We start from the raw sequence: 10,852 nt of genomic DNA on the forward strand, positions 1-10,852 counted from the left end.
GGATTGGGACCGAGGGACCGTATCCAGTGTGGTGGAGCGGAGTTGGGGACTATAGTGGGGTTTTCCACTCTTACGGGGTGGATCAGTCAGCCTGGGGGACGCCTCAGTCCTTTGCTTATGGTGGCTTGACCCCATGGTATGTGAGTCCTGGAGCTGGAGCAGGGGTTGATGCGGGTATTGGGTCGTCGGGAGCAGGCACCTCGGGAGGAGAGGGTGGTGGAGATGAGATGATGGATGAGCAGCAGCAGCAGCAGGAGTGATACTTCTATTCTTTATCCTTGTTTATGGTTGATGGTGTTGGACGATAGTAGTCGTTGTTAGTTAGAACTTTTTATTTTTGTTTGTATGGATGGCCATAAGGTCGGATTTGCTAGTTTGACCTTATTTGCAAGATTTTGGGTGTCGGTTGTCATTCCGACTCGTGTTTCAGTGACGTTTTATGTATATATACGGTGTTATGACAGGAATTTTTAAGATTTTGACCTGTAGGTACTCGACAGAGTACCCTATACTCGGTCGAGTAGCTGCAGGTGTGACAGAAATGATGTATTCTGATTTCAGGGCTACTCGATCGAGTACCCACTCGATCAAGTACCTTATATACTCGATCGAGTAGCACTTTTACAGGAACTTTTCGTAAAATTAAAATTGTTTAATGATTCTATAATTACATGTTTGATGTTTAACATGGTTATTGATGATTAGTAACATATTGGAACCGTTAATTTCATATGTTGGAGGTCGTGTTTGGATTTTAGATGCGTATTTGTAACAAATAGTGAAGTAGTAATTGTTTCTTATTGCATTCATTTTACATCCGTAATGTCTGCTATTTATTATTCACCGGAATGGTGTATTTCCTATCTAAATGTACAATTGATATATACATGCATTCTTGACGGCGGCTAGTTATTCGAATATGCTTGCGTGTGTTTTATGGTTTAAGGGTTGTCTGATTAATGAGTAATGTCCATAATGAATGCTATGGGTTAGATATATGTGTCAAGACGTAGGTAGTACATAACATGTGTAGTGATTTGGTGGTGAACTTTGGGGACGAAGTTCCTTTTAGAGGGGAAGAGTAATGTCGCAAAATAAAAAGGCGGATATTGCAATTATTTTGTTGTTTGTTTATAAGGTTTTCTATTACTTTGGTTACATTTATTGTAAGAAGTTATAATTGTTTGCATTTGTTCGTTGGGCAATTTGTGTGTTGAAGTAAAATTCATAGTGTGCTTTAAAAGACGGTCATAAAGGGACAAGTTATGACGTCATGTGTTGGAATAGAATCGTATCGTTGGATAACATAGTGGTGTTAATGTGATTTATTTCGTGTTGATGGTTGTTGTTAATGAAAGTGTAATCTCGTAATGTGTTGGGTAATCGTTAGTTGTGCCGGTTCGTGCCGTGAGGTTGGTATTTCAAGTAGCAGTTTGTCGAGGTCGATCTATATGGAGCGTTAGACAATTAATGATGATGACATGGGGGATGGTATTTCCGGGGAGTAGTGACCTGTGTCGAAAGAGTAGTTATGTCGTTGTGTTCCCGTGTCATGTGCTTTGAGATAGGTGAGTTGAACTTTGGGGACAAAGTTCTTTTTAAGGGGGGAAGACTGTAATACTCGCCCTTTTAGGGACCCGTTGACCAGCGTTGACTGACCTTGGGAGCGGTAATAGTCCTTAGGAGTGCGTACCAAAGTCATCCTGTGCATTGAGTTAGGGGTGGTACTTGATAGAGTAGAGGCTACTCGATCGAGTAGCTTAGATACTCGATCGAGTAAGGGCCACTCGATCGAGTAGGTGGGCCACTCGATCGAGTAGGTGGTTTTCAGCGAGGGTTTATAATCGTATTTTGTTAAATCCGCAAATCATTTCCGCCTCATTTGTTCAGATCCTTAGGTTGCCTCCTTCCCTTCCCTTCACCATATAACCTCAATGGAAGCCTTTCAAGGTCCTTGTGCCTTAAGAGTGCATAACTTGAGTCGGGTAGCAGTCCTTTGCCAGTTTTCCTCTTGTAGGTATGTCGTCATCATCATCTGTGCCTTGTGTTTTCAGTTAGGGTTTGCTTGGTGGTGATAGATGGTTGTATTGTGTATATAGGTGTTGCATGATTGATGGGTTTTGCATGTGTGGGCATGGAATGGTTGCAGTTGCTTAAAGGTAGGTTCGCCTACTCAGTTTCTGTGGATGGTCTAGTGTGTCGATTGTTGTGTCGTGGTTGTTGTGTTGTAGTTGTGTTTGCGTGGAAGCGTATATGCGGTAATCAGTTGGTGTTTACAGTTTGTAGGTTGTCGTTGTATTGCAGCTGTCTGTGATTGGTTGTCTCTGGTTCTCGAGGTGCGTCCTCGGCTGAGTGGAGTCACTTGCGTGAGTGGCTTCACGCCCTAGTTTCACCCTCCGTGGAACCCGCCACGGGAGGGGATGTGCACATTAATGGGACAGGGTTGTCGCTTGGTTTGATGAGCGGGGATTTGGTGGGTACGGCTGCGGTCCCCAACTAGCAGGGTTGGTCTAGTGGACAGTCGGTGACGGAGATTGATTGGAGTGGGTGTGATTGTGTGTGTGACCGATTGTGCTGTGTTGTGTTGATAGACGATGTTGGTTTTGTCATGTCTTATCTCAGTACTGGCCTTGTGTGGTTGTCTTGTTGTTTTATGTGTCTGTCGTGATCCCTTATGGTGAGCAGTCAGTCTTAGCAAGTGTTGATAGCGTTGATAGCTGGAGTTCTGGCTGGATGAGTCCTCACGAGTTTTGATAGGGATAGTGTGTAGCTCACGAGTTGTATCTTTAATTTTTTAAGTTGGTTGTAACGCTTGTAATATAACTATAAATGTTCTTTTATCGACTTTTGATGATTACTTACCTCGGGCAACCGAGATGGTAACGCCCTTATATGCTAAGGAAGGCCTAGTTAAGGCTCCTCTGAATATGGGGGTGTTACAGTTAAGCTTAATAAGAAGAACTTGCGTTGCTCAGAAGAGCGCATTTGTATGCCCATAGGATGGTGTTTCATTTGAATAACGATTGGGTTATTGAGTAATTCTCTTAGTTGCTTGTTGATTGCTAATGAAAGTACGAGCTCTAGTTCCTTTAAACCTTGATTACAAACCCATACTCTAGACTTAATTATAGATTCATCATCTGAATTCTTATTTTCGTAGCTAAAGTATAGTCTAGAATCGATTATTACTCAAACTCTACTTCCCTGAGACCGACTCGTAAGCACTACAACTGACCAGTTTTCTTGCGGTATTATTTAACTGAACAAGTTTTTGGCGCCGTTGCCGGGGAAGTAACGGTTTGATATTAGTTGATTTTAGATTAGTTTAGACTACTTTTGCTTTAGCGTACACAAGTACGCATCTTTTTGTTACTAATTATTTCCTTTAGTTTTCTTGTTAATCTTATATGCGCAGGCAACATTTCGCAGGCGATTTGCTATTTGACCCTAAGATTGTTGCTACTGCTAGAAGACGAAACGCTGAAAGAAGGAGCAAAAGAAAGGAGCTTAAACCCGATACTATCACTGAGTCTCTTATAGAAACTGATATTCCTATCATCATGACTTCTATACGAGAAGAAAGTGCTCCAAAACCGAAATTTAACTCTAGTATCTCAAAGCCAAATATCAATGCAACTAATTTTGTGTTGAAGACTTCTTTGATCCAGTTTTTTTAAACTGGTCAGTTAAGTGGATCACCAACCGAAAATCCCAGCGAGCACATAAGTAGATCCTTGATAAATCTAACATCAAGATTAATGGAGTTTCTGATAACGTTATTCGGTTAATGTTATTCCCTTATTCTTTTCGAGGGAGTGCAGGAGAATGGTTGAACAATTGTGATCCTGGCTCTTTTGATACTTGGGATAAGCTCTCTACTGCTTTTATGCAAAGGTACTTTCCACCAGGTAAGACAGCTAAGTTTAGGAACGATATTACTAGATTTGTCCAACGCGCGGATGAGTCATATACGAAGCTTGGGAGAGGTACAAGGAACTTTAACGACAATGTCCTCATCACGGGATCCCATCATATACATTGATTCTTACTTTCTACAATTCTTTCAGACCCGAGTTGCAGATGAACCTTAATGCAACCGCGGTGGGAAGATTGGACTCGATTTCTTGTGATAAAGTCAAGGAACTTATAGAGGATCTGGCAATAAGTACTTTTCATTGAGGCAATGACCATAGTTTTCGAGGGAGTAAGGCTACTGATGACTCCGTTAATGTGATGCAAATGAAACTTGGTGATCTATCTCGGCAAGTAGCTTCACTCAAATTGAGTAGTGGTTCTAGTTCTTCTTCTCCCATGTGTCAGCTTTGTGGGGTTAATGGACATGATTCTTCTAATTGTGTGAATGTTTCAATGGTGGAACAAGTTAATGCTCTAAATGGGAAGCAACAATGAGACCCTTATTCTAATACTTACAATCCGGGATGGGCTCATAATCCTAAGCTCCCATATGGAAACACCAGTAACATCCAGAATCCCCAACACCAAGTTAAGCAGCCTTTTCAGCAACCGCCTGGTTTCCAACAAAAGCCGTCTTATCAACAATCACCCATGCAGTTGCGTCCTCCATTCCAGCAGCATCAACAATTTCAACAACCTCAAGCTCCTCAAAAATCAAATGTGGAGCTGATGTTAGAGCAAGTTTTGTCTTAACAATCTCAATATATGCGTGACCAAAATCAGAAAAATGAAGAGTTTTCTACATCCATTTCTCAACTCAAATCCTCACATAAAATGGTAGAAACTCAACTTGCTCAAATTGCCCAACAAGTTAGTCAATCTGTGAAACCTCAAGGTTAATTTTCTGGAAACACTAAAGCTAACCCAAAGGGTCAAATGAATGTTTTGACTCTAAGGAATGGGAAGGTACTTGAAGATACTACTAAGCCTAAGGGTAGTAGTGCTGTCAATAATGAAGTGATTGAGATTGAGGATGAGAGTAAGGTGATGGAGGAGATTGTTGTTGAAGAGACGCAAGCTAATAAGAAGGAAGCTTCACTAACTCCATCTAGAGTGTATGTGCCACCAGTACCTTTTCCTCAAAGGTTAGCCAAGGCAAAGTTGGAGCAAAAGCACGGTAAGTTTCTAGAGATTCTAAAGGGCAAGCACTTCAATATTCCTTTTTTAGATGAAATTTCTGAGATTCCCTCATATGGGAAGTTTCTTAAGGAGCTTCTATTAAGCAAGAAGAAGCTCGGGGCAAGTACAACTGTAAATCTATCGAGGGAGTTTGTGCAATACTCCTTAATGAGATGCCTAAAAAACTTGAAGATCCTGGGAGCTTTTCCATTCCATGTTCTATTAGAGGTATTTACATTAAGCGTGTTTTGTGTGATTTAGGGGCTAGTGTTAGCCTTATGCCTTTGTCGATTTTAAAGAAGCTGGAAATGATGGACTTGAATCCGACTAGAGTTTCACTGCAATTGGCTGATCGGTCAGTCAAATTTCCACTTGGGGTCGTTGAAGATGTCCCATTAGCTACTGGGAAACTTGTAATTCCATGTGATTTCTTTGTTATGGACATTCCCGAGGACACCCAAGTACCCATTATCTTGGGGCGTCCATGTTTAGCCACTGTTGGGGCTATGATTGATGTGAAGAGTGGTAAGCTCTTCTTGCAAGTTGGTGAAGACAAAGTGAAATTTGAACTTAGCAAGACCATGAGTGGTCCTTCTATGGGTGATAGTTGCTATCGAGTTGATGTCTTAGAAGAGTACTTGTCTGAGGCTTCTATTCAGCCTACTTCATCTGATTTGTTGCAAGACTGTCTCACCAATTCTGATTCTGATGATATAGAGATTTTAGCATATATGCTTGGATCCTTGATTCCTCCCCATCTCACTCTACTGAGCCTCCACTTGAGGCTTTGCTGGTATCTGGTATAGATAAGGAGAGTTCTATGCCTCCTAAGGTAGAATTAAAACCACTTCCCCCTACCCTAATGCATGTATTTCTTGAGAATGACTCTACTTATCCCGTGATTGTCAATCGTGCACTTGATGACACTCAACTTTCAAAATTGCTAACAGTTCTCCGTAATTATAAAAGTGTCATTGGGTACACAATTGATGATCTTAAGGGTATAAGCCAATCTTTTTGCACCCACCGCATCTTACTTGAGGATTAAAATGCCTCTTCCATTGAGCAACAACGACGCCTCAATCCTGATATGAAAGAGGTCGTTAGAAAAGAGGTGATGAAGCTACTTAATGCGGGCATAATCTACCATATGGCAGATAGTAAGTGGGTAAGTCCGGTTCATGTAGTTCGTAAGAAAGGTGGGATGACCATCATTAAAAATGAAAAAGATGAGCTAATCTCTACAAGAACTGTCACCGGGTGGCGAATGTGTATTGATTATCGCCGTTTGAATAGCGCAACACGGAAGGACCATTTTCCGCTCCCCTTTATAGACCAAATGCTTGAGCGTTTAGGTAAACACTCCTACTTTTGGTACTTGGATGGGTACTCCAGCTTTTTCCAAATTCCTATCCATGCAAGTGATCAAGAGAAAAGTACATTTACATGTCCTTATGGCACCTTTGTCTATCGACGGATGCTATTTGGATTATGTAATGCTCCTGCCACTTTTCAACATTTCATGATGGCGATATTTTATGACTTCGTGGATAATATTATGGAGGTGTTTATGGATGACTTCTCGGTGGTTGGCACTAACTTTGACTCTTGTTTACAAAATCTTGAAAAAGTCCTCAATCGGTGCAGATAAGCTCATCTAGTGCTTAATTGGGAGAAGTGTCATTTTATGGTATAAAAGGGAATTGTTCTTGGTCATGTAGTATCTAATCGGGGGATTATGGTCGACAGAGCGAAAATTGAGGTGATCGAGAATCTACCACCGCCTTTAAATATTAAAGGGGTGAGGAGTTTCCTTGGCCATGCGGGGTTTTATCGCCGCTTGATCAAAGATTTCTCTAGCATTGCTCGACCCTTAACTGAGCTCTTGGCCAAAGATACTCCTTTTGTGTTTATTAATGCTTGTCTTGAGACATTTGACAGGTTGAAGAAAGCTTTGACAACTGCTCCGATTATACAACCACCAGACTGGAGTTTACCTTTTGATCTTATGTGTGATGCTAGTGATCACGCGGTTGGAGCGATTTTAGGACAAAATACGGATGGTAAGCTTCATGCCATTTATTATGCGAGCAAGACTTTGAATGTAGCTCAAATTCATTATAATACCACCGAAAAAGAGCTGTTGGCGGTGGTATTTGCTATTGAGAAGTTCAGATCGTATTTGGTGGGGTCTAAGGTGATTGTCCGTACTGATCATGTTACGCTAAAATATCTCTTGAGCAAAAAGTATGCTAAACCTCGATTGATATGTTGGATTCTTCTGCTTCAAGAATTCAACTTGGAAATAAAAGATAAGAAAGGTACTGAAAAATCGGTTGCTGATCACCTTTCTCGTATGATTCTTGAGATTTCTTCTGATGGTATTCCTATATATAGATGATTCATTCCCTGACGATCAGTTGTACGTCATTGCTTTTATTGCGGCCCCTTGGTTTGCTGATATCATTAATTACTTGATTTCGGGAATTACTCCACATGGGTATGACTCTCATAAACGCAAGAAATTCTTCCATGATATCAGGTACTTGTTTTGGGATGATCCTTGTTCATACAAATCATGTAGTGATGGTATCATTCGACGTTGTGCCATGCAAGATGAGGTGCCCTCTATTATTAATCATTGCCATGGCCTTCCATGTGGTGGACATGATGGGTCCACCAACACCGCTGTAAAAGTATTACAATGTGGATTCTATTGGCCTACCCTTTTCAAAGATGTTGCTGCTTATGTAAAAGGGTTTGATAGGTGTCAAAGAACAGGAAACATCTCAAGGCGGAATGAAATGACGCTTAACTTTATACTTGAAGTTAAACTATTCAATGTATGGGCCATTGACTTCCAAGGACCTTTCCCGTCCTCTTATGGGAACACTTATATCCTAGTTGTTGTGGACTATGTGTCAAAATGAGTGGAAGCAATCGCTACCCGAACTAATGATGCTAGGGTTGTCTCCAATTTCTCGCAAAGGGTCATATTCCCTATATTGGCTATGCCACGAGTTCTTATAAGTGACGGGGGAGTCACTTTATTGAGAAAAAGTTTGAAGCTCTTCTTAAGAAATATGGAGTGCAACATCGACAAGGACTTGGCTACCATCCTCAAACTAGTGGCGAGGTCTAGATTTCAAATAGAGAGATTAAGACCATATTTATAACTCCCCCATACACCAAGGTTCCTTACCAAGACCACCTAACACATGAGAATGCTACCATCTCGGTTACCCGAGGCATAGTAATAAAAGTAGACCATCAAGAAACGTATTTTAAGTAATTTAAGTGAAATGTGCGTACATCAAAACCAACTGAAAAGTAAAGTACAATGTCTCAAAACCAAAATCCAACTAAAACAAAAGTGTTATGACAAAACAGCGGAAGACTCCGACTCTGACTCGTGGTGACTCCATCCCCAGCTAGATCTCGGGCGTATTCAAGATATACCTGCTAAACAACTGCTCACCATCCCCGAATGGATTACCACAGTTTGTAAAACAATTAAACGGGATCAGTTACTGAATAAACAAAATAAGCCAATACAACAGCCAATTACATAATCACATTCCTCCGACTCCATCTCCACACCAATCATCTGACTACACACTAGAGTGTGTAGCCCTGCCATAATATCCATCGCAATAGATATTCTACACCGCCAGTGGGGGACCGCAGCCTTTCCCACCTAAGCCCCGCTCATCTCCATCGAGCGAATAACCCATGTCCATTAAAGTGCATATCCCCCTTGTGACAGGAACCACAAGGCGCGAATGAAGTGCGTGAAGCCACTCCCGCAAGTGACTCCACTCAGCCGAGGGCGCACCTCGCGAACCACAGACAAACAACAACAACCACAACACTAATGTAAACAATGCCAATACCAATTAAGATACAACCAACATGCCAATCAATCAATCAACCCAACTTATAATATTTACACAGTCAACTGAGTAGGGAAACCCTACCTTTTCGCAATCCGTTATAACTGCAGCCAATCACACAAATGTAAAAAAGTACCACATCGTCACCTACAACAATAATCAACAATTACACATCGTAAACCAATTCCTCCCCAAAACCACCAAATCACCCAATTAGGGTTAGATCAATCTTAACAAAAAGATATAAAAACAACACAAGGAACTTACCCAATAACTAATAATTGCCAAGATGTAAAAATTCCCAAAAACTACAAACTCTTGCCTTGGATTTGATTGTAAAAGTGGAGAGAAGATAGCGTCGTTTGAAGTTATGAAAGCTTTTGACAGAATGAAAGGAGAAACTGACGATATAACCTTTTATACCTCCTCCACTATTATAATCAAGCCCGCGTCAAAAACCCATAAAAACTGAGCTACTCGATCAAGTAACTAATGTACTCGATCGAGTACCTGCTACTCGATCGAGTTGCCCTATAACACCCCCATACACCAAGGTGCCTTACCAAGACCACCTAATGCATGAAAGTGCTACCATCTCGGTTACCTGAGGCAATGTATATCAAATTGACCATAAAAGAACGTACTTTAATAAATAAGTTTAAAGTCATACATAACAAAATCCAAAACTGTCAAAAGAAATACAACCGTTCCAAATCCAAAACCAACTAAAATAAATGTAAAGTTTGACAACACAGCGGAAGACTCTAAACGACTCGTGATGACTCAATCCTAGCTATCCCTTGTGCATCCATATCATACCTGCTCAATAACTGCTCACCATCCCCGAATGGATCAACACAGTTTTTAAAACAATTAAACAGGGTAAGTTACTGATTACACAATATACAATAATTCAACAACAACAATATATACAATCCCCCAACACCGTCACATCACCAATCACCTAGCTAGCCGGAAGGTCTAGTCCTGCCCGATTATGGCCGCAACCAGTAATCCACACCGCCAGTGGGGGACCGCAGCCGTTCCCAACTAAGCCCCGCTCATCTATTTCGAGCGCAAACCCATAATCTTTAATATGCACATGCCCTCTTGTGGCAGGTTCCACAAGGGGTGAATCAAGGGCGTGAAGCCACTCCCATAAGTGACTCCACTCAGCCGAGGGCGTACCTCGCGAACCACAGACAAACAACCACTACCAATTCCAATACGATATAGACAAATGCTAACAATCAACAATCAACAACCAATCAACCATCTCGCATTATGTAAACAATAACCAAGTAGGAAACCTTACCTGGAAATGCAATTACCACGATCGTCACAACAGTGAATCAGAAACGTTCCTCTACAAAATCACCTCCTATAAAAAACACAATCCCACAATCACCATCTAAACCAACAATACACCCAAAACCCCACAATCTATCCAATTAGGGCTTAAACCAAACTCAACGAAATAATACAAAAACTGTACTAGGATCTTACCCACAACGCGACGGTCTCAACGGCGTAAAGAACTCTAGATTCCGACGACACAAGCCTTGGGATTTGATAGCAACGAGAGAGATGAGAACAACGTAACTTTGTTTTCTCTTTTGTGAAACTGAGAATAGGATAAAAAGTGAAAATCAACTGACAAAAAGTTTTTTTATATCATTCTCACGTTGCAATCAAAACTCGACAAATAACCCGTAAAAACCAACTTACTCGATCGAGTAAGTGACTTCTCGATCGAGTGGCCCCTACTCAATCCAGTGGCCTCAACTCAATCGAGTACCTATCAGACAGAACATTGTTTTGTACGTAAAACTCACTTACTCGACAAAGTAAGCCTTACTCGATAG

General features: G+C 41.2%; 1 protein-coding gene and 1 non-coding gene across 2 annotated transcripts; one reads left to right on the top strand and one right to left on the bottom strand.

Moving 5' to 3' along the window:
• Positions 1-3,919: 3,919 nt before the first annotated feature.
• Positions 3,920-4,025, bottom strand: LOC141635615 (small nucleolar RNA R71). Its single transcript, XR_012540288.1, has one exon. It is a non-coding gene; the product is annotated as a small nucleolar RNA R71 (small nucleolar RNA).
• Positions 4,026-4,851: 826 nt separating this feature from the next.
• LOC141630141 (uncharacterized) lies at positions 4,852-5,900 on the top strand. The gene is made up of 2 exons (XM_074443011.1): positions 4,852-5,218; positions 5,356-5,900. The coding sequence occupies exons 1-2, from the start codon at positions 4,852-4,854 to the stop codon at positions 5,898-5,900; spliced, it is 912 nt and encodes a 303-aa protein (XP_074299112.1).
• Positions 5,901-10,852: the final 4,952 nt, after the last annotated feature.

The sequence above is a fragment of the Silene latifolia genome, chromosome Y (assembly GCF_048544455.1).
Source record: "Silene latifolia isolate original U9 population chromosome Y, ASM4854445v1, whole genome shotgun sequence".
Lineage (NCBI taxonomy): Eukaryota > Viridiplantae > Streptophyta > Magnoliopsida > Caryophyllales > Caryophyllaceae > Silene > Silene latifolia.

Coding starts and splice junctions, on each gene's coding strand:
- LOC141630141 (XM_074443011.1), top strand. CDS start 4,852: ATGAATGTTTTGACTCTAAGGAATGGGAAGGTACTTGAAGATACTACT. Junction 5,219..5,355: donor CAAGAAGAAGCTCGGGGCAA/GTACAACTGTAA, acceptor TGTGTGATTTAG/GGGCTAGTGTTAGCCTTATG.